Source organism: Branchiostoma lanceolatum, chromosome 10, assembly GCF_035083965.1.
Source record: "Branchiostoma lanceolatum isolate klBraLanc5 chromosome 10, klBraLanc5.hap2, whole genome shotgun sequence".
Taxonomy (NCBI): domain Eukaryota; kingdom Metazoa; phylum Chordata; class Leptocardii; order Amphioxiformes; family Branchiostomatidae; genus Branchiostoma; species Branchiostoma lanceolatum.
The window spans coordinates 3,909,487-3,933,076 of record NC_089731.1 but is presented as its reverse complement, the minus strand read 5'-3'; the positions used below and the strand labels follow the sequence as shown (position 1 = coordinate 3,933,076).

Sequence of the window (23,590 nt, the reverse complement as noted above, 5' to 3'; positions counted from 1 at the left end):
GAGTTCTGCCTTTTTATATATTCTTGAGGACAGTGAAGTCATCGGTATTCCATTTTGTATTAGTCACTTTCTTTACTATACAACCGAGTCATAAGACTATCTTTTCGGTGTCTGATTCTTCAGGTCCTAATATGGGTATTGTCAGGCTTCCTGGTTCCATATATGGGCACAGCCATCTGTAAGGGACCCCTCGCTTCGGATCTATGTATTGTACCTCTAAACAAACAAACAAACAAACAAACAAACAAACAAACAGCGTAGGAGGGCCTGCTGCTGACCATATATGGATGGGGGACGGTACAGTGCACTTTGGACTCCGCCCTAAATAAACAAGGCCACTGCGCAGGCCCATCGCGCAGCGCGGAAGGAAACGTTCACCATATATGGAATTGTCAGGAGGCTAATGGCTAAAGCAAAAGCTAGAGCTCAAGATAATAACTAAAAGCTAAAGCCGAAAGCTAATGGAAAGCATACATGCAGATACAATAACGGTTTCTTCTTCTTTGGGTCCCGATATGGGCATGGCCAGGCTTCCTGGTTCCATATATGGGCACAGCCATGTGTGAGGGACCCTTCGCGGTTATCTGATCTATGTACTTGTATTGTACCTCTGAGTCATAGTACAAGAAATGAGCAAACAAACCTTAATGTTCTTAGATAAGTTTCCCCATTCGGCACAGGACGTTGTAAGATATTGCTTTCGTCATTCCTTATTACGAATGGTGACGTAAGGCCGTCGGAGGGAGCTTCAAAGCTCTGCAAAAACCCAGCGCACTTATCGAGAAGAGTAGGGGTGACGTACCCGTTGTGCTTTGCCATGAAAGCGCGAGCCACGAACTATGCTTAATTTTCACCACTATCAACCCCCCTTCCTATTGTCATGAATAAGATCAAGTCAGTGTTATTGCCTTTCTGCGCGTACAATGTCCGGGAAGAGAGTCGTTCCGACAGTCCTTATTCCGAATCACGGAAATATCAAATCTTAGAGTTCTGCTTTTTCATATATTCTTGAGGACAGTGAAGTCATCGGTATCCCACTTTGTATTAGTCACTTTCTTTACTTTACAAACGAGTCATAAGACTATCTTTGACTGGGTTTCCTATCCTTCAGGTCCCGATATCGGTATGGCGAAGGCTTCCTGGTTCCAAATATGGACACAACCATGTGCGGTGTGTAAAGGACCCCCCGCGGAGATCTGATCCTTCAACGGTATTGTACCACTGACTCATTGGCTGAGTCATTGCACAAGAAATGAACCAACAAACTACAATGTGCTTAGATTATTTCCACATTCGGCTCATGACGTTGTCAGGATTGCTTTCGTCATTCCTTATTACGGATGGTGACGTAAAGCCGGCGGAGCGAGCTTCGAACCTCTGCAGAGAAAAGAACCCAACACACTTATCGAGAAGAGTAGGAGTGAACCGATGTGCTTGGCCATGAAAGCGTGAGTTGCAGTGAACCATGCTTGAATTTTGCCCACTATCTAATAAAAAAAACTCCCTATAAGTAAACGGGACAAAATAGAAAGCCCGTCGAAAACGTCAAAGACACGAAAAACAGCCGGACCCATCACTATGCTCGGGGAGTACTTTCCCCAGCGTGCCAATGGGCTTGCAATATCGCCGATTTCCCGGGTATAGTTGTGAGTTCAATTGAGAGCTCAGGCCTAACCACGACAGCTTCATAAATTACATTTCTTTTTGTGATGTCTGATTCGTTTAACAATCCGTTTACGTCCCAAGATCATGAAGAGTACTTGTCTTTTATTTGTCAGGACGCAGTCGACTAAAGTGTCTTCATCTGCAGTTTGAAAGCAAGCTGGTAGGAGGTGCTATAGTTCTGCATCAATTATCTACAGTCTACACAAAGCCAAAATAATCAGAGAAATGATTTCTAAGTAACAAGCCAACAAATAGTAGATAATAGATAGACAGATAACTTTACAAAGATAACTTTATTGCGCAATAATTGTACAAAGTAAAAAAGTACAAAGTATGGCTGGCACATTACTACAGTTCTATTTATATCTAAGGGCTAAACTACCTGGTACACGTATATATCGGTTTAGAGAGGGTTCTTACAAACATTGGAGTATAGTCTAGACATTCTTTAATATATTTTCCTATGTATACAATTCAGGGGTCACATGTCAATATGTACTTAAGTTTGCTATTTAAATCCTTTGAAATAAACCCTCTCGCTGATAAGCCTCTGCTAAATCGTCTTGGCAGGTGGAAAAACAAATCTCTAAAACAAACAGTTTTGTAGCTTTTAGGCGTAATGCGATAACTTTCTCTTTAAGAATTCACTTATCGTGTTTGCTTCAGTCATTCAGACACAAAGGGATGACTGATATCTGACACTGGACTTACAGGGTCTTAACCAAGTGCTGCGCGAGGAAAGAGTCTAACTCATTAAGGGGGTGGGGAGAGGGTTTCGTCAATACCATTGCGGTAACACAGACAGAAGCTAACATCCAACCTAACGCAAAACGTACATGTTACGTTCACATATCTTACAGTTATGTGAGGACTGCCTAATAATTGTTACGTCACAAGATCATTAAGAGTATAATGACAGCTTATTAAAGTGTGTGACCCCCTAATTTAGTGGACTGTTCCACGCCTTTGTTGTCTTACATGTAGTTGTCTTAGGTTATTTACCTGCACGCTGTGAATAATTTTCCTTGAGGCATACGTAGTTGTCAGGACAAACCCTTCTTGACTACGCTCAAAATGTCTGCCCCGGAAGTGAAGTATTCTACCCCGGGATCCCCCCCAGAGGACGGGCGGTTTCTGAAGTCGGGAAACAGGTGCATGTTCTACCTGGGTCTCGGCGTGGTGGTCCTTGCCCTGGTGGTGGTCGCCATTGTCGTGCCGCTCGCCCTGAGGCACAAGCCGGGAGGGGAGAAGGACAGGGCGCGTCGGCTCATGTCGGAGGTCCCTCTGGTCGACGGGTAAGAATTTATATCATGAATTTCTTCTTTTCTACTTCTTAGATACCCCCAGATGACCCCATCAGTGGCAAAGTTGGGAGCAGGCTAGGGCGGGCAGGCCTCTAGTCTGGCTCTGGACAACCCAACTGTGGGGCTGTTACAACTGAGCCCGGCAGGGCATTTATGCCAGTTAGCACTATAATTGTTCTATACAAAATAAACCAAACAAGTGGATAAATTCTCTTAATTAAGTTAAGAGTTAGACGTTTTCAGATATCATCCACTATTTTAGTTCATAATCCGACAGCTTTAGATGCATCGTTGACCATCCTCTGATTTATATGAAGATATAATTACAAGTACTTCTAGTGCTGCTAACACGTGGGACGCAAGCCGAACATATGTTGACACATAGAGGACTTGTCCGTGACTTATCGATGCAGGTCGGTTGATTAAAAACTCTTTATTTATCTGTATATACAGACACGATTACTACACAATGGTTCATTATAACTGGTAGGTTTTAGAAATACCTGTAAAAAGATCATGAAATGGTGTAGTGCTTGATAATTCCAACTCACACCTCAATGTCAGAGTTCAAAGTCCAGCATAAACACGAACACGCGACCTGCCTTTTGTATACGAGTACTGCAAATCTTGAAATGTTCGTGGAGGCTTTATTTTCGCAGTTTGCCTTAAAGCTTCTACTGCGAAACCATGACACTGGGAATATGTGTTTTTGTGCTACAGTATTGTTTTGACCACGAAGTTAAAAATACCGCGAAAGCCTCAAGCCAAAAGCTCTACTAATCCTTGCGTTCAGTCAGAAGTTGTCAGCTGTTGCAATTCAGTCCCAAACCGCTAGGAGAGGGTCACCCCCACACAACCACCTGTTTTGCTGATAGTCTTCAGACAGGTGTCTGAAGGGCGTCACGTGATTCTAACGCGTTTTTTGCAACGTACGTACGTCGTCTGTTTTAGGAGATACACTGGGCGAAATGGTCACGGATCCCGGCAGATACCACGGCATCCGTCAAATCTTTACGTCACGGATACGAAAGATTCCGAGCAAATGCGAACAAACCCCAGATCCGTGAAGGATACGACAGAATACCCAACGGATGTGACACCGTATCTGCTCGGATAACGGATACACTAAAGATACGATGTCGTATATGCTTGGATCCCTGACTGACAACGGATACGGATAGGTCGTTTGCACGAATCCTTAAATAAAAACATATGCAATATTTGAGAGAAATGAAAACTTGTCATTAGAATTTTCTGTATTCATAAAGACCATTAACAGGTTCGCTGGCCCACTCTATCATACTAGTGCGTTGTGGCAATCTACGGATCCTAGCAAATCTCTTTTCCGTATTTTCTACGGATCCGCTGGCCCGATCAACGACTGGGGATCCTAGCAAATACACCGTTCACATTTTCGACGGATCTGCTGGAGGTCCTAGAAATTTCCCTTCCGTATCTTCTACGGATCTGCTGGCTCGATCAACGAATAGAGATCCTAGCAAATCCCCTTTCCGTATCTTTAACGGATCCGCTAGCCCGATCAACGACTGGCGATCCTAGCAAATTCCCTTCCGTATCTTCTACGGATCCGCTGGCCCAATCAACGACAAGGGATCCTAGCAAATCCCCTTTCCGTATCTTTTACGGATCCGCTGGCCCAATAAACGACTGGGGATCCTAGCAAATTTCCTTCCCGCATCTTTAACGGATCCGCTGGCCCGATCAACGACTGGGGATCCTAGTAAATCCCCTTTCCGTATCTTTTACGGATCCGCTGGCCAAATTAACGACTGGGGATCCTAGCAAATCCCCCGTCCGCATCTTTAACGGATCCGCTAGCCCGATCAACGACTAGGGATCCTAGCAAATTCCCTCCTGTATCTTATACGGATCCGCTGGCCCGATCAACGACTGGAGATCCTAGCAAATCCCTTTTCCGTATCTTTAACGGATCCGCTGGCCCGATCAACGACTAGGGATCCTAGCAAATTCCCTTCCGTATCTTCTACGGATCCGCTGGCCCGATCAACGACTGGGGATCCTAGCAAAATCACTTCCGTATCTTCTACGGATCCGCTGGCCCAATCAACGACTGGGGATCCTAGCAAATCCCTTTTCCGTATCTTTTACGGATCCCCTTGCCCAGTCAACGACTAGGGATCCTAGCAAATCCCCTTTCCATATCTTTATCGGATCCGCTGGCCCGATCAACGACTTGGGATCCTACTAAACCCTTTTCCGTATCTTTTACGGATCCGCTGGCCAAATTAACGACTGGGGATCCTAGCAAATCCCCCGTCTGCATCTTTAACAGATCCGCTAGCCCGATCAACGACTAGGGATCCTAGCAAATTACCTTCTGTATTTCATACGGATCCGCTGGCCCGATCAACGACTGGAGATCCTAGCAAATCCCCTGTTCGTATCTAATACGGATCCGCTGGCCGGATCAACGACAAGGGATCCTAGGAAATCCCCTTCCCGTATTTTCTACGGATCTGCTGGCTCTATCAACGACTGGGGATCCTAGCAAAACCCTTTTCCGTATATTCTACGGATCCGCCTGCCCAGTTAACGACTGGGGATCCTAGCAAATCACATTTCCGTCCCTCTTCACAAACGCGCTCTAGAAGTCAGCCGCCACTCAATGATACACTAGACTACTGCATATGTTGTGATATAAGAAACGGCTTTTTGTGAACCAACAGGGTCCTGAACCTTAGAAAACAACACGGAGCTAGCAATTTTCTAATCACCGTTCGGCGGTTGTCTATATATTGGATCGTGTTTCAAAACTCTTCAACTGCGCTCTCAATATTTCTGTTTGGGCGTCATTAACAAACGCGCTCTACAAGTCACCCACGTACCACTTAATGATATTCTAAATGATATACTAGACTACTGTATATCTTGTGATATACGAAAATGCTTTTTTGTGAACCTATAGGGTCCTGAACCTTAGAAAACAACACGGAATTAGCAATTTTCTAATCACCGTTCAGCGGTTGTCTATATATTGGGTCGTGTTTCAAAACCCTTCAATTGCGCTCTCAATATTTTTTTTTGAACGTCTTTAACAAACGCGTTCTACAAGCCATCCACCACTCCATGATGCACTAGACTACTGTATATCTTGTTAAAAACGAAAAGGCTTTTTTGTGAACCTATAGGGTCCTGAACCTTAGAAAACAACACGGAACTAGCAATTTTACCGTTCAGCGGTTGTCTATATATTAGGTCGTGTTTCAAAACCCTTCAACTGCGCTCTCAATATTTATTTTTTAACGTCTTTAACAAACGCGCTCTAGAAGTCACCCACCACTCCATGATGCACTAGACTACTGTATATGTTGTGATATAAGAAAAGGTTTTTTTGTGAACCTATAGGGTCCTGACCCTTGAAAAACAACACGGAACTAGCAATTTTCTAATCACCGTTCGGCGGTTGTTTATATACTGGGTCGTGTTTCCAAACCCTTTAACTGCGCTCTCAATATTTCTTTTTGAACGTCTTTCACAAACGCGCTCTAGAAGTCAGCCGCCACTCAATGATACACTAGACTACTGCATATGTTGTGATATAAGAAACGGCTTTTTGTGAACCAACAGGGTCCTGAACCTTAGAAAAAAACACGGAACTAGCAATTTTACCGTTCAGCGGTTGTCTATATATTGGGTAGTGTTTCAAAACCTTTCAACTGCGCTCTCAATATTTCTTTTTTAACGTCTTTAACAAACGCGTTCTACAAGTCACCCGTCACTCCATGATACACTAGACTACTGTATATATTGTGATATAAGAAAAGTTTTTTTTTGGTGAACCTATGAGTCCTGAACCATAGAAAACAACACGGAACTAGCAATTTTACCGTTCAGCGGTTGTCTATATATTGGGTCGTGTTTCAAAACCCTTCAACTGCGCTCTCAATATTTCTTTTTTAACGTCTTTAACAAACGCGCTCTAGAAGTCACCCACCACTCCATGATGCACTAGACTACTGTATATGTTGTGATATAAGAAAAGGTTTTTTTGTGAACCTATAGGGTCCTGACCCTTGGAAAACAACACGGAACTAGCAATTTTCTAATCACCGTTCGGCGGTTGTTTATATACTGGGTCGTGTTTCAAAACCCTTCAACTGCGCTCTCAATATTTCTTTTTGAACGTCTTTCACAAACGCGCTCTAGAATTCACCCGCCACTCCATGATACACTAGACTACTGCATATGTTGTGATATAAGAAACGGCTTTTTGTGAACCAACAGGGTCCTGAGCCTGAGAAAACAACGTTAACACGGAACTAGCAATTTTCTAATCACCGTCCGGCGGTTGTCTATATATTGGATCGTGTTTCAAAACTCTTCAACTGCGCTCTCAATATTTCTGTTTGGGCGTCATTAACAAACGCGCTCTACAAGTCACCCACGTACCACTTAATGATATTCTAAATGATATACTAGACTACTGTATATCTTGTGATATACGAAAATGCTTTTTTGTGAACCTATAGGGTCCTGAACCTTAGAAAACAACACGGAACTAGCAATTTTCTAATCACCGTTCGGCGGTTGTCTATATATTGGGTCGTGTTTCAAAACCCTTCAACCGGTGCTCTCAATATTTATGTTTAGGCGTCTTGGTCTACACGTTACCGATTACTTAATGATGTACTAGAATCCTGTATATGCTGTGATATTACAATACGTTTTTTGGGACTTCTACGGTGGCCTGAACCTTAGAAAACAACACGAAACTATATACGACACCGCTTAACGGGTATTTCAGTGCGTGAAAACTTCTTCAACTGCGCTCTCCACATTTCTATTTCCACGTTTCCTTTTGAAACGCGCTCTACCAGTACTCCGTTTCTAGACATACTAGAATCCCGTACCCCGCGCAGGACAGACAAAGCGTTTTACCTTATATATGTTCCGGGAGGTTACATGAAATGTTCCCTTTTTCTGTATCAGAACAAGTAAAATGTTAAATACTACGTACATGGTTCCACAGTCGTTGATCGGGTAGGCGGATCCGTAGAAGATACGGAAAGACTTCAAGGAGGATTTGCCAGGATCCCTAGTCGTTGATCGGGTCAGCGGATACGTAGAAGATACAGAAAGGGGTATGGTAGGATCCCCAGTAGGATCAGCGGATCCGTAAAAGATGTGGAAAGAAGATTTGCTAGGATCCTTAGTACCTGATTGAGCAGGCGGATTCAATACAAAAAAACCTAAGCCAGTGTTATGTTATCGGCAGCTTTTATCAATTAGGTGCAGCCTGCTATGCATTTAGAAAACATTGCGACATGTTTTATGATAATTTTTCTATGAGTGCCTTCAAGTTAAAGCAAGGAGGTCTACATATAAACTCATTGGTTAAAGCAAGGAGGTTTAATTTTATATAAACCTTCTTGGTTAAGGAGGGAGTGCTTCCCTTTTACTTTATAGGTTGTAGAGAGTTGCCGGAAATGCTGCGTTTTTCTGTTCCATAGACCGTGGTAAAATTATCTATCATTTTATGGTGTGTTTTTTTTCGGTACACACTACATGTTTTTTTTCGCGCTGACCTCGGCTCAGACCAATACATGCTGTGTTTTCGCAAAACATACTTCTTCAGACCTCGTTCTTTTAGCTTACATGAATTCACAGAAAGTTACAGGAAATGTTATAATAATTACATTTCGTTATTTTGTCATTGTAAGAACTTGGAGGAAATAATGACAGAGAGTGTTTTCTAGCGTTTTTATATTTTGTTGTGGTTGGTTTAAAAAGACAGGTCGAATGCGAATGCAAATTTATTCACCGTGAAGTTGTAAAAACAACAAAGCGACAATGGGAAGTAACCTGGGGGATGTCTCTTGGGATGTCATGTGATCGGACATTACCCAATGACATACAAGAGTGGGTTTTTCAAACCTAACGAATATGCAAGCTGAAGAAGTATTTTGTAGGAAGTCTGTTCGAAGACAAGTCATGAAAGAAGCTCGGACCCGTTTCACTAGGACACAAGTTATGGTCAAGACTTTGCTTTCGCCGCCTGGAACCCCGACGGGACGAACACGAAGATAGGACATGGCCAGACTTCTGTACCAGAGTCGGTTGGAGCTCTTGTATGGCGCACGACACAGCCACAGGAAAGGGAATCACGACCATTTGTGTCGTCCTGACCATCGCAGCGAAGGCTGAAGAAGAGCGCAAATAATGTAACCTACGGATTATTACTCCTGCGGTGACCAGATGGGAAAAGGATAACAATGTTTCTTGTATATATGACGCACCATCGGGATTGTGGATTTAGCCTTGGTCGACCGATAGCTCACTGACTGACAACTCGGATCGCCAAGTGTAGGTCTGCGGGATGGACTGCTCAAGCTGCCGAACAAATTCTCTACGGACCCCGCCAGGTGTCTCACCCGGGGTAACTTGGACATAGCGCCGAATCGTGAAGAGCACAGACAATGTGAATTTGATCCTCCTGTCGACAACATCAAGTACAGTTTTGAAATAAAAAGACAAAGACCTACATTTTGTATTTGCGTGTATGTGTAGAGAATTCGGGGGAATTCAGGTATCGCATCTGCTAAGTATTCGGAAAAATCCGAATAATTCGCATCTGTGCATTTGTAGCAAATACGGAGAGATTCACGTATCGGATTTGGTTAGGATCCTGGAAAATCCGAGTTTCGTATCTGCGCATTCGTAACAAATACGGGGAGATTCAGGTATCGAATTTGGTTAGGATCCTGGAAAATCCGAAATTCGCATCTGCACATTCGTAGCAAATCCTGGGGGATTCAGGTATCGGATTTGTTTAGGATCCTGGAAAATCCGAAATTCGTATCTGCACATTCGTAGTATATACGGGGGGTTCAGGTATCGGATTTGGTTAGGATCCTGGAAAATCCGAAAGTCGTATCTGCACATTCCTAGCAAATGCTGGGGGATGCAGGTATCGGATTTGTTTAGGATCCTGGAAAATCCGAATTGCGTATCTACGTAGTCGCAACAAATACGGAAGGATTCAGGTATCGGATTCGGTTGGGACCTGGAAAATTTGAATTTCGTCCATACGTATGCGTAGCAAAAACCGAGAATCGGCTGCCAAATTTGGTAAGGATCCGGCAAAATTCCGGCGTTTTAGCGTGGCCCAAGGTAAGGATGCGAAAAGTTTCCTACGAAACCTGTCATCGCATCCGCGAAAAATACAATTTTCGGATTTGTCCGCATCCAAATGGTTCAGATTCAGGGATCCGAAATTTCGGATTTGTAACAGATCCGAGTCGTATCTGCTGGTATTTGCTGATATTTGCTCGTATCCTTAAAGAATACGGCAAAATGACGGCATGGATATGGGTGTATCCGAACCTATTTTGTCCAGTGATAGATACCTCACTTATTCGTTACACCTCGTTTGTATACTTAATATATGATTACAGATACTGATCCTTTTATAATGATTATGATGACAATCATGCTTCACTCCCGGTACGATTGGAAGCACAGGATTGGAGGAGACTTTGCTAAACGTTTCTTCTTCTTCTTCTTCTTTTTCTTCTTCTCTTTTGTTCTTGTTATCCTCCAACGGTTTTGGGTAATAACGTTATATATTGTTGTTCAACTCGCTAACTTTTGGGTAAAATAACCTGAAATTCGGCATGAGAGTAGGGTAAGCTAAAGACCAAGGGGTGCCTGGAATAGTCCATTTTAGCAGCGGGGGTCAAATTTGGGAAAGTCAATTTTTTAATTTAGGTGGAAACATGGACTGTTCTATTTCTTGGGTAGGTGCATTTTGGAATGGTTCATTTTGCATGGAGGTTTCCTTGGAAAAGTCATTTCTTGCATCGGGTTTAGATTGGGAAAAGTTCGATTTTGGACCGGGATAATTTTGGAATATTTCATTTCTGGTCAGATGAGATTGGTTTCCTTTTTTCATGGAGTATATTTTGGAATTTGTTTGCAAAAGATGCATTATTTCTAGTAGTGATATTCAAGGTTATAAAGCCAACTCCGGTTAACAATGATCGGTCCCCACCTTGCTTGTGACCATTTCTTACCTTAAATCTGAAGCCCTTTATGAGAACCTGGCGTCCCGTAACGTACACGTCACACCGCACACACAATCCGGACATGTGGCCATTTCCTCATCATTTACCCACGCCCACTTCGGCAAACGCACAACAACTTACCGCGACGTCAAGACCTTTCTGGTGCTGGAAAAACTACTTCTTGAGAAGTTTTCTCGTCTTAAATAAGAGTACCAAGACCCAAGATGCCTGGAAAGGAGAGGGAAGTCACTTTCGAGAAGCCGGCAAGCAGAGGAAAGTTTGTGGCGGGAGGAGTTTTGGTTCTTGTCCTTGTGGTGGTGCTCGCCGTGGCCATCGCGGTGCCGTTGTCGCAGCGGCGGAGCGAGACCACCGACAGGGCTCGCCGCCTGATGGAAGAAGTCCCGCTAGTCGACGGGTAGGTCTTCGGGCTTAACCCGCACGAGCTTTATGATACACCCATAACAAAACTTCAAACAAAATTTGTGGATAAGATAGAACATAGATAGTGCGTAGGACGCTATCTTGAGCTTGAGTATCTCCATTTACCTAGCGTTTCCGTCCATTTTTTTTCTATTTTCTATTTGCATAAATGACATGGCAGTTTACACAATCAAGTTGATACGTTTTTCTGTTATCAATTTCAAAGTATTCTTGGGCAGACGAAAGGTTTTATTGGTAGTGGGTACGCCGCGCGAAAAGTAGCGCACGGATTCAAGAGGTTGTCAAACATGGACGAGTGTGTACAAGCCTCTCGGCATAATTTGTAGTTCCGTTATCTGAATCCATACCGCAATAATTTAAATATAGAAAGTAGCACAAGCTGCGTTTACAAGCTGCGTAACTTAAAACAAGCATTATTGGTGGCCAAAATGTATCTAAGTTTTAGGTCACTTGTGACCTCTAAAGGCATGCAAGAAAAGTAATGAATTCGAATATTGAAGTACTGTAATCTAGCACATCTGCCGGGAATCGAACACTGCACCTGTACACTGTTGCATCATATAACGGTAGTTCAATATGACGGTAGTTGCAGGGTTAGAGTTCCGGCTAAAAGTTAAAACGGTTGCTTAACTTCTAGACCAATGCAAACCACTATTTTTCATTACGCAACAGTACAAAGTCTACGTGGCCTTCAGAAAGTGAAAGAGCTTTATTAGAGTTGCACTTAAAAGACACGAAACAAAAACATCCGCATGTGAAAGGTCACCTAGTTACGCCACTGAAGTTGACAAAGTTCTGAAACACCTGACGTACCGTGACACGGCAAAAAAACGCGGCCTAAAGGCGTCAACGCGTGTCCACAGGCACCGTTATGTAATGATAATAGTGATAGTAGCTGTAGCTAAGCGTTTGTTTGATCCTTAGATGTTTGGGTAGCGTAGGGAATGGCTTTCTACAAGGGCCAAGGTTTAGGCGTTAATTCAATGCGAACTGGTAGTTGCATCATGCATACTTAGGGGGTTCAATGATATGAAGATTAATTTTGCACTACGTACATACCCAATTCAACCACTTCTGGTAGGAAGCTGAAATCTGTATTACGAATCTCTATAGGTCATACGGTCTTTTTCCTTAAGTTCTGAACGGCGGCCCCGTGTAGGGGGGGGGGGGGAGGTGGGCTTTAGGTGTAAGCGTCAAGCATCAGACCTCTACACGTAAAAGAAACCCAACACACTTATTGGGAAGAGTAGGGGTGACCCGATGTGCTTGACTAAAAACGCGAGCCGTAGCGAAGCCGAATCGCACTACCACTAGCCACTCAATTGGTGATGATTGCTTTACCTTTAACTGCGACACTCGCGCGTTAAAAATGTGATATGCACACAATACAGACCTGGTACTGCCTACATTAGTACTGTAGCCAGTGTTGACTGTGTCACGGTAGGAGTTGCCCGGCCCCGCCCATGTAAACACACGATCAGTACAGGAGTCACACACTGTGTACTCGGGCCACCTGAAACATACGGCTTGATAACACGTAACAACTTTGTAGACCATCATAAACTATTGAAATATTACAAGTTCCTTTATGTGTCTCGTCTCTACTTTGACTTTTTAGATTCGTTCAGAAAAGACCTCATAAAATTCATAGTATGGTATATAGTTTTTAGACAGCATTCTTGGTACATTTGTGGATATGTCGTAAAGAATTGTCCGTCTTCTGGCGAAAAATGTCCACACATAGATCCCTTTCGACTGTCGAATAATCTCACTATCTCGAATAGAAATTCTATCACACAAACGAGAAAAATCACCCAACGAATAATACCGAGCATTAAGTACCATGAAATACTAGTACAATATAATGCAGCACTATGTTGTTTACCCTATCTCGGTAATTGTTTGTGGACAACAGTTGCAAACTGTACTAGTATTTCTGACAGCTTAACACATAAGGCTTTTATCAGCTTGCAATGAATACCATTGTTAACGGAAGCCACTTATTCGCTCTTGTAAACCATAAACGCCAGAAATATCCTCATTTCCGTCTTTTGTACCGTACCGATGTTGGCTGTGTGTTGGTGAGTGTTGATACAAGGATTTTGATCTGCGTACTCAAACAGTGTGGCCCAGGGCTATGAAACGGAGATGGGCACCGCCCTAGACACCTTATGGTGTGGGATGATTTCAACTTTTAACTCAAACTACCGAAAAGATAATGTCCTTTAGAATGACAATGAAATCCAGTACGACAGCTTATTACGACCTCATATCTAGAACATTCCATGACTTCATAGAGTTTATTTTCAGTTTGCTTTGGGCAAATCTCACTTCTCACGTGAAACACTTCACAATTCGGCGCGAAGGACGCTACTGGCACCAGATGTGTGCAAATTTGTTTCCGTCGTCATAAAACCTGTTCTTTTAGATCGGTTCCTTCCATATGCTGTAATATAAGGCGTGAGGTAATGGTTGTAAATTTACTTTGATTCATAAATCAATCAGACAAGTTCTCTGTGTACGATATAGTGAAACACCAGCCCGTTATAATGGAAGCTCATCTGTGTTGGTAGTATTCATAACACGATGATAAACTTTCTTCCAACACTCTGGTATTAACGGATCAAATTTTTGACGACCACTGTCGCCTTCTTCAGGATCAATAATGACCAATCACTGCCGAACGTAAACTTGCGAGAGTTACGCATTTGTATTATACCAGCCCGTTTTGCATGGTCATTTGGCAAGTGATATATTGTGTTAATATTGGCTTCATGCCGAAAAAAGATTGGGCTAACACACCCTGTAAGTGCCCCACTATATTTCAAGTGACGCTTTTTAATTGTTTCTTTCCCCTTGTAAGGGTAGCCGCACAGTCAACGTACTTGTCCTATCAGTCTAACTTAAATGGGTCATGCAAGGCATTAAAACGTTTTAAAACATATGTTTAGTTCTGAAATGAGCGGTGTAAACGTTGTCCGGGTCTAAAAAAAATCCTAATGGTTAAAACATGCCGTTTTAAGTCAAACTGAAGTATAACGTTACATCCAGAAAAACGTCAAAATGTTGCAATAGCTTAACTATTGTTATTCCTATGTCGTCTACTTGCATATGCTTTGTGACGGATACAAATATATCATAGCAGATAGAAAGGGTTTCTAAGTGACATGCACATCTTACTATACAAGTACATATTAAGATTTGTATAATCATTATTGATATGCAAAACCTAACATTTGTACATCCATAATCAAATTTAAATGCACGGCTTCAAACATTGTTGTCAGTGTATCATCTAAAAACTAAAAACAAAGCTGTTCTATTGACTGAGCTCTTGGAAAGGTTTCATTGGTGCTGATCATATAACGATGTCAGTAAAACTAAAGAGAAAACCAGCTTGCCGTCACTTTGACAAATAGACAAACGTGGCATGGTAGTTTACCTTTCAAGCGTCCCGTTGTGTAATACCGGTCAGGCGGTAAAGTTGGTGGTGGTGCGGAAAGAGCTAATAGTATACGTAGCTGTTTGTGCCTGGAGTCAATATGGCAAGGGAGGAGGCAAGCTACGATTGGTACACATCATGGCGTCGCAAAGGCGTAATGGCAGGGTGTTTGGCCCAGAAGTCCTGGGTTTGAATCCCTTGAAATGCTATGTTGACGGTGTGTCCTTAGGAATGCACTTTACACGGATTTCCTCATTTCACTCAGGTGAAAATGAGTACCTAGCTTCGGCTGCGGCCTGCGACGAAAGTGGCAGCACCGTTACAAGTGAACCGACCGTTGAAGGCGAAACTTTTTAAAATTCCATTTTCGGTTCAAATAGAATAATACAAAGACAAGAACAAAATGAATCTGTAGCCAAGTTACTCGACTGACAGCGCCACTTAACATACATCAGATATTTCATCGTCAACCATTAGTAAACAGATGCAAAGACGCCGTCCCTTGTGTACTAGCTAGTTCTTCCAGTGTAAAGCTCTATTGAACATTCTACCTTCTACACTCTTCCCGGTACGCCCCTACACGGAGAATAAAGTCCTAAAGAGGAAAACATTCTTCCTTATCGGAGGAAATAATCTCTGAAATTTACAACTTGACTGTGAGCTTTGATATTTTACAGGCGACACAACGTCGGCGATTGGTAAAAAAAATAAATTACTTTTTAGCACAAAGGAACAAACGCCAAGTCGAACCTATTTAGACGCTGCCAAATGATAGAACTTAAGATAAGATTGTTTGGCGAGGTTGTTTGTTGTGCATCGATGTGACAATGGTTGGAGATAAATTGAAAAAGAATAGTGTAATCAAAATTCCTTTGCAGTGTAACATTGCATCGCGTTGTTGTTTTGCTTTCTTTATGTGCTAAAACCTTTTAATTTGTTACGTCTGGTGACACATGGAACTGACCAAGAGCAAGGATGTTGAAATGAGTCTAAAAACAATTGCAAGTGTAACCTTTATATAAATGAGTGTCTGAATTGATATGATCATAACTCACGAGATGGAAATGGTGCATTGTTTTCCATCTTTTTAAAATAATTTTCTCGTTGATAAATTTTTTCCGACATGAAAATGGAGGTAAAGTTTTTGACGTGTCTGTTTGTGGGTTTTCGGATTGTGTAGTCAGCATAACTCAAGAACCTCTAAACGGATTATGAAGATATTTGATATGTGGGTAGGTCTTGGGAAGACGAAGGTGAAGATCAATTTTGGGTCCCCTGGTATGTAACTTTGGTACTGCAGCAGAACTTCCGTTTTTGTATCTTTCGTCCTGGACGAACTGTGGCCTTGTTGTTTTAGTGATAGATAGCTTGTGATGTAAGGAAGAAGTGGTGCACGTTTGGCTCCCCAAGCAGCTTATCATTTTGCATTTGTTTTCTTTTGTTTAGGCACAACGACTGGCCGTGGCAACTCGCAAAGAACTTTGGTAACCAGCTTGTGATGTAAGGAAGAAATGGTGCACGTTTGGCCCCCCCAAGCAGCTTGTCATTTTGTGTTTGTTTTGTTTTGTTTTGTTTAGGCACAACGACTGGCCATGGCAACTCGCAAAGAACTTTGGTAACCAGCTGAGCCAGGTGAACCTGGGTACGGACCTGCGGCTCCAGTACACAAACTCTCACACCGACATCCCGCGGCTCAGGCAGGGCATGGTGGGCGCTCAGGTACGGCTGGAACTTTTTTGTTAGAATATTTGAGAGAGAATAACTCAAAAAGCGGTTGACAGATCGTTATCCTTTAATTGGCATGTCGGTAGCTATGGTGGCTGACATAGAAGTCAAGGTGTTGGTGCCTGATCATTCAAATCAGGCTTTTGCATGATCAGTGAGGAAAATTTATAAATCCAATGGGCCACAGGACTATACAAACATGACATGTGTGACGGAGAAAGAGAGGAACATCGACAGACATGAATTATGCAAATACGTACCTAATTTGCATAATCAATTAGAAAATGATATAAGTCCATAAACGGTAAATGAGGGAAATGTGTTGGGTTCTTTTACGTGCAGAGGTTTGACGCTTGAGTCTCCTTCACACACTGGGCCGCTGGCTTTACGTCACCATCCGAAATGACGAATGCAATCCTTTTCTGTACATTTCGTTTCCGCAGTTTTGGGCCGCCTACACCCCCTGCAACTCCCAGTATAAGGACACCGTCCGCTGGACCCTGCGGCAGATTGACGTCATAGAGAGGTTTGCGGCCAAGTACCCGGACACATTTCAGTTCGTCACCACCGCTCAAGGTACGATTTGGTCTCATGGTTGTTACAGATTTGCGTAGCAAAACCTTTGTTGGAACCGTTGGCATGTGTGGTGGCCGCCATCTTGAATTGTGACGTCACAGGGTCGCCATACCATTTTATTGGGAGGGGTGTTTTTTTGTATGCAGAAATGTTCGCGGTGGTTTGATGTTCGCGATTTATCGCAACCACAAGCATTTCTGTCTGTGTTTCTGTAGTGCTACTACTGTTTCAAACGCGAACTCAAAACCACCGCGAAGACTCTATTTTCTCCCTACCGCGAGATCAAAACCACGCGAATTTAAATGCATTTACAGCATATAGGAGACAAAGGAATTTACATAGGAACTGAAAAGAACGCATGGTATGATTCCAGTGATAGTTCAAAGTTTCTATGTGTTTTTCCTTCTCCACCAGGTATCCAGGACGCGTTTGACGCGGGAAAGATCGGCTGTATGGTCGGGGTCGAGGGAGGTCACATGATCGACAGCAGCCTGGCCGCTCTGCGCATGCTCTACAAGCTGGGCACCCGCTACATGACCATCACACATAGCTGTAACACCCCATGGTGCGCATGCGCAGTCGAGAGTTGTTCCTAGCGATAATTTCGGCTTACAGATGCCAGAGAAGCAAATAGCATCGTTTTGTAATATTTTATTATGGGTACGTAAGGGTAACGTCGTCGGCCCAGAGTATGAGGGATCTTATGATGTGAGACCTCTACACGTAAAAAGCTAGTTGCAGTATGCGTGTGCAGACTTAGAGTAGCGATAACCGCTTTCAGGACCTTTTATATAATTTTGTATTCTATACATCATTGAGGTTTTAAAGTATGTTTAGTCAGTAATATTAGTGATGTACGATTTTAACTGTCTCAGTAATGTAATATACGAGTATTGTGAGTTTCAGACCAATTAAGGGCCCTGATAATCTATACAACTGCACGAACTGAATAAAAACTTTATTACAGAGTGAGATTTGTTAACGTTTCTCTTCAGGGCAGACAACTGGCTGGAAACCCTCAACCCCAACCCAGAACACAACGGACTGACGGACTTTGGAAAGGTGTGTTTTTCACTGTTGTATTCCGAATTGTTTTAATGAAGCATTACATTCTAAAATGTACCGATTGCTCGTCATCCAAAAGATGAAAGAATGGGCATGTTGGTTGACTTACAATTGTCTCATGTGTCCTTCAAGACGATACACGATGCGAATTTGCTTACTAATTTGGGTTGCTTGTTAGTTTAGCTAGTCTCCAAGCAGACCCAACGGTTGCAAAGACCGTATCCAACTTCTCTGGCTGACTGGAGCTTCTCTGGCTAGCTTGTACGATTTTGGCACCGCGGAGATCTGCTTGGAGATTATGTGTAGCTAGCTTGTAATTCAAGACATGTACTGTCTTGGCATGTTAGTGGACCTGTCTCACGTGTCTTTGAAGACGGTGCACGACGCTGCTTTAAATTTGTTTGTTAATTTACTTATTTGTTTGTTTGTTTGTTTATTGAGCTTGTCATCCAAGAGATGAACCGTCTGGAATGGTTGGGGACCTGTCTCACGTGTCCTTCAAAACGATGTACGTCACTGCTTTGATTTTTGTTTCTTTATCTATAACTATTTCTCCAAATGTTTGTTTCTTTGTTTAGACCGTGATCCAGGAGATGAACCGACTGGGCATGTTGATCGACCTGTCTCACGTGTCCTTCAAGACCATGCACGACACTGCTTTGTTTGTTTATTTACTTATTTGTTTGTTTGTTCGTCTAGACCGTCATCCAGGAGATGAACCGTCTCGGCATGTTGATAGACCTGTCTCACGTGTCCTTCAAGACCATGCACGACGCGCTGGACGTGACGCAGGCTCCCGTCATCTTCAGCCACTCCTCCGCCTACGCCATCTGTAACCACACCAGGAACGTGCCTGATGACGTGCTCAGGAGACTGGTGAGTACACTACGCCATCTGTAACCACACGAGGAACGTTCCTGATGACGTGCTCTGGAGACTGGTGAGTACACTACGCCATCTGTAACCACACCAGGAACGTTCCTGATGACGTGCTGAGAAGACTGGTGAGTACACTACGCCATCTGTAACCACACGAGGAACGTGCCTGATGACGTGCTCAGGAGACTGGTGAGTACACTACGCCATCTGTAACCACACGAGGAACGTTCCTGATGACGTGCTCAGGAGCCTGGTGAGAACACTACGTCATCTGTAACCACACGAGGAACGTTCCTGATGACGTGCTCAGGAGACTGGTGAGTACACTACGCCATCTGTAACCACACCAGGAACGTTCCTGATGACGTGCTCAGGAGACTGGTGAGTACACTACGTCATCTGTAACCACACCAGGAACGTTCCTGATGACGTGCTCAGGAGACTGGTGAGTACACTACGCCATCTGTAACCACACCAGGAACGTGCCTGATGACGTGCTCAGGAGACTGGTGAGTACACTACGCCATCTGTAACCACACCAGGAACGTACCTGATGACGTGCTCAGGAGACTGGTGAGTACACTACGCCATCTGTAACCACACGAGGAACGTTCCTGATGACGTGCTCTGGAGACTGGTGAGTACACTACGCCATCTGTAACCACACCAGGAACGTTCCTGATGACGTGCTGAGAAGACTGGTGAGTACACTACGCCATCTGTAACCACACGAGGAACGTGCCTGATGACGTGCTCAGGAGACTGGTGAGTACACTACGCCATCTGTAACCACACGAGGAACGTTCCTGATGACGTGCTCAGGAGCCTGGTGAGTACACTACGTCATCTGTAACCACACGAGGAACGTTCCTGATGACGTGCTCAGGAGACTGGTGAGTACACTACGCCATCTGTAACCACACCAGGAACGTTCCTGATGACGTGCTCAGGAGACTGGTGAGTACACTACGTCATCTGTAACCACACCAGGAACGTTCCTGATGACGTGCTCAGGAGACTGGTGAGTACACTACGCCATCTGTAACCACACCAGGAACGTGCCTGATGACGTGCTCAGGAGACTGGTGAGTACACTACGCCATCTGTAACCACACGAGGAACGTTCCTGATGACGTGCTCAGGAGACTGGTAAGTGTCAAGGACCGGACATCCAAGCACATGTTAGCACATGTTGGGTACTCTCCAATCAGAGGAGGGGTTCCGGTTGTTTTTTGACGTGTATTTAGGCGTTTTTGTCGGACTTTCTACTTGGTTTTAAGGTTTAAAGACGCACAAACACACACAAAAAGTAGAAAGACCGACAAAACCGCCTAAAAACACGTCAAAACAACAACCGGAACCCCTCCTCTGCTCAAAGAGTACATGTTGGGATGAAAGATCGTATAAACCGTTTCGTGACTGCCCAGACTGCATGGCAAGGGATGACTTTTGTGTCTACAAAAGAAAAAGAAACGGGTGACCAGAGAACATTTATACGATCTGCAAGAATTTGGGAATATGATAAACGAGGTATCAAAACTAGAAGTCCTGCTGTAATACTATGGAGAGCCGCCAGCGGCCCATGGTCTAATTATTACCTTATTTTGCCAACACCTACCAACATACCAAATACGATAGAGTACCATCCACGGCTTGTGAGTTATACCGTTTACAAACGCAAAGAAAAGAAGACATAGCTCCGAAAACAAAGCCTTATTGGAGGAAAGAATCCAGTTGCAGGTATGTCCATCCTTGCTTCAAATACAATATATACACATTTGATAGATGGAAGGCTGACGCCTATGTTGTCGTTCTTACAGAGAGACACAGGGGGCGTTGTGATGGTGAACTTCTACAATGACTACATCAACTGTGGACCCAACAAGACCGAGAACACCACCATCGCACAAGTCGCCGGTTCGTCTGTCTTTACCCTTTTGTTGTTCCCTTTTTTTCTCATATTGATATGAAACGTTTAAAGTCAGTTATGCTTTTTATGCTATAAGAATTCAGCCATCTGATAAAAGGAAAAGGAAGAAGACGACGAATTCAGTACACAAAGCTATTTAGTGTTATAATGCTATAAAATTATATGACAACAAGATATTGATATAAAGTGTTCAAAGTCACTAATACTTCATTTTGAAATGATTTAGCCATCTGAGATGCGCCATCTAAAATGCTACGCAATGTTATGATGATATAAAATCATAAGAAAGCACAAGAATGTGAAATATCATAATTCTGTAAGATACAGGCGCGAAAGGTGAGAGGGATTATTACGCTGTACACCAGTTTATCGGGTATTCAATTTTCACCTTACTTCTCCAGACCACTGTGACTACATCCGGGACGTTGCAGGGGAGGATCACGTGGGTCTGGGAGCAGACTATGACGGGGTCACGAGGTTTGTGCACGTGACTTACTTATACGACAAAAAAGTGATGAAAATTCAAATCTTTCATTTTTATATTATTCACTAAGTTTAGACAGATCAAACGGTCAAAGGCTGATCATGATCATGAATTGCATTTTTTGTAAAAACGTCGTGTACCGTTCGCACCATCCCTGGAGCAAGTTCACTCTGAATCAAGTGACGTCATCGGTTCGTCGCCACCTATTTGCATTTTTAACGCAATAAGTATTGCGGTTACACGTACAACTGTAAGCCCAAATCATTCAAACAAAATTTGTTCTCTCGGCAGGGTTCCGCAGGGCCTGGAGGACGTGTCCACATACCCCGCCCTGATAGAGGAGCTGCTCACCCGGGGGTGGACGGACGATCAGGTCAAGAAGTTCCTGGGACTCAACCTCATCAACGTCTTCAAGAGGGCCGAGGAGGTATGCATCACCCCGACCAATCGATCGCATTAAAACTCAGATTCGAATCAGTCATGACCCGACAAATCGCTTTCTAAGCTGCGTTAACGACTAAATCTGACAAAACAAACTCGCCAGTGAGATGATGGAAGGTGTCAACTTTCAAAAAATGTTTTCAGATTGACAATTTTGGCACTTTGGAAGTGATTGAACGTGCCCGCGATTTAACGTTTAAAGAAAAGTAATAGAAACTATTTTTTGAAAGCTGACACCATCTCACTGGCGAGTTTGTTTTGTCGGATTTAGTCGTTAACGCAACTTAGAAAGCGATTTGTCGGGTCATGGCTGATTCGAATCTGACTTTCAATGCGATCGATTGGTCGGGGTGATGCATGGGAGACATGCTCTTTGTTGTAAGGCGTAGGAAGCTTATTTTGATTTCCCATAATTCTTAGCTATAGGGTAGCCTCTACCAGGCCCCGCGGATTGCTGGAAAAATAGCAGAAGTTGGCCAAATAGAGTAAACAGTATGCTAAGGGAGTCAGATTCACGTATAAGTTGCGAGGCGACCACATGTTGCGAAATTGTCTTCCTTGGGTGTAGAGTACTAAAGTAATACGTAAGGAGGATCTTCTGGATTCAGCGCAAAGCGTTGTCGGGACCCCCATGCAGTATGAATGTATGATCAAGCCTTGGATCGAGTGGTTAACTCTATGGGAAATATGCGATTAAAGTTCACTTTTCAAATCAGCCAAGAATCCTGCTCTTTTCCAAAGCAGAATTCTTGGCTGTTAACGCTTTGTTAGATGTATGAAATAATAGTTTTATCCCCCCCCCCCCCCCAATTTCCAACGCAGGTGAGTGCCAGAATGACCATGGACCCTCTGGATAACCTCATCCCGCTGGCTGCCATCGCGAACGAGACCTGTAGAACCTTCCTCTAGTCGGGTCGCAGCATACGTCACGTGATGCCCACGTGATCCATAGACCATTTGCGAACCGTACGCCATTTTATATTTCCAGGTCGAAGCATCACAAGATCAATTTCGGACAAGCAAACGTTGGCCGGTAGTAGTATGGTAGCAGTTTTGCAGGACTTTTATTCGCTATTTTAGAGTATCTACGTTAAGTTAAGTGAGTCTTCAGTATGTCTGGAAAATTGAAATACAAACATGTACAAAATACACCTAACTACAGCTAACCATATCTTCAACGTTACATGTAGCATGTATTGTCATGTGATGTTCACGTGATCCATAGACCATTTGCGAACCGTACGCCATCTTAAATTTCCAGGTCGAAGCATCACAAGATCAATTTATGACAAGCAAATAAACATCAAACGTTGGCCGGTAGTAGTGTGGTAGTAGTTTTGCAGGACTTTTATCCGCTATTTTAGAGTATCTACGTTAAGTTAAGTGAATCTTCAGTATGTCTGGAAGATTGAAATACAAATATGTACAAAATACACCAACAGCTAATCATATCATGTTACAGTCAAGACCTAAATGCCGTCCAGCCGGTTTTAGAAGGCTTCAAATCTACGTAGACACTTCTGGTGTATTGACGTACTGGGCGGATCTAGTGTGTTTAGGTTACGTAGACAAAGATTGTAAGCAGTGAACTAC

At 43.3% G+C, this 23,590-nt stretch overlaps 1 protein-coding gene across 2 annotated transcripts; it reads left to right on the top strand.

Moving 5' to 3' along the window:
- Positions 1-2,688: 2,688 nt before the first annotated feature.
- On the top strand, positions 2,689-23,310 carry LOC136443273 (dipeptidase 1-like). Of its 2 annotated transcripts, none has more exons than XM_066440442.1 (10): positions 2,689-2,960; positions 16,475-16,616; positions 17,066-17,198; positions 17,613-17,763; positions 18,194-18,260; positions 18,963-19,139; positions 20,963-21,059; positions 21,474-21,549; positions 21,848-21,983; positions 22,820-23,310. In XM_066440442.1, exons 1-10 carry the CDS (start codon positions 2,740-2,742, stop codon positions 22,904-22,906), a joined length of 1,287 nt encoding a protein of 428 aa, XP_066296539.1. In that variant the 5' UTR covers positions 2,689-2,739; the 3' UTR covers positions 22,907-23,310. The 2 variants fall into 2 exon arrangements, with proteins under 2 accessions (XP_066296539.1, XP_066296541.1); XM_066440444.1 differs by lacking the exon at positions 2,689-2,960 and adding an exon at positions 11,131-11,429.
- Positions 23,311-23,590: the final 280 nt, after the last annotated feature.

Bases quoted from the DNA above. Each gene is read 5' to 3' on its own strand.
- LOC136443273 (XM_066440442.1), top strand. From the start codon at position 2,740: ATGTCTGCCCCGGAAGTGAAGTATTCTACCCCGGGATCCCCCCCAGAG. The intron at 17,199-17,612 runs GTACGATTTGGT...CTTCTCCACCAG, and splicing joins GTTCGTCACCACCGCTCAAG to GTATCCAGGACGCGTTTGAC. The intron at 21,984-22,819 runs GTATGCATCACC...TTTCCAACGCAG, and splicing joins TCTTCAAGAGGGCCGAGGAG to GTGAGTGCCAGAATGACCAT.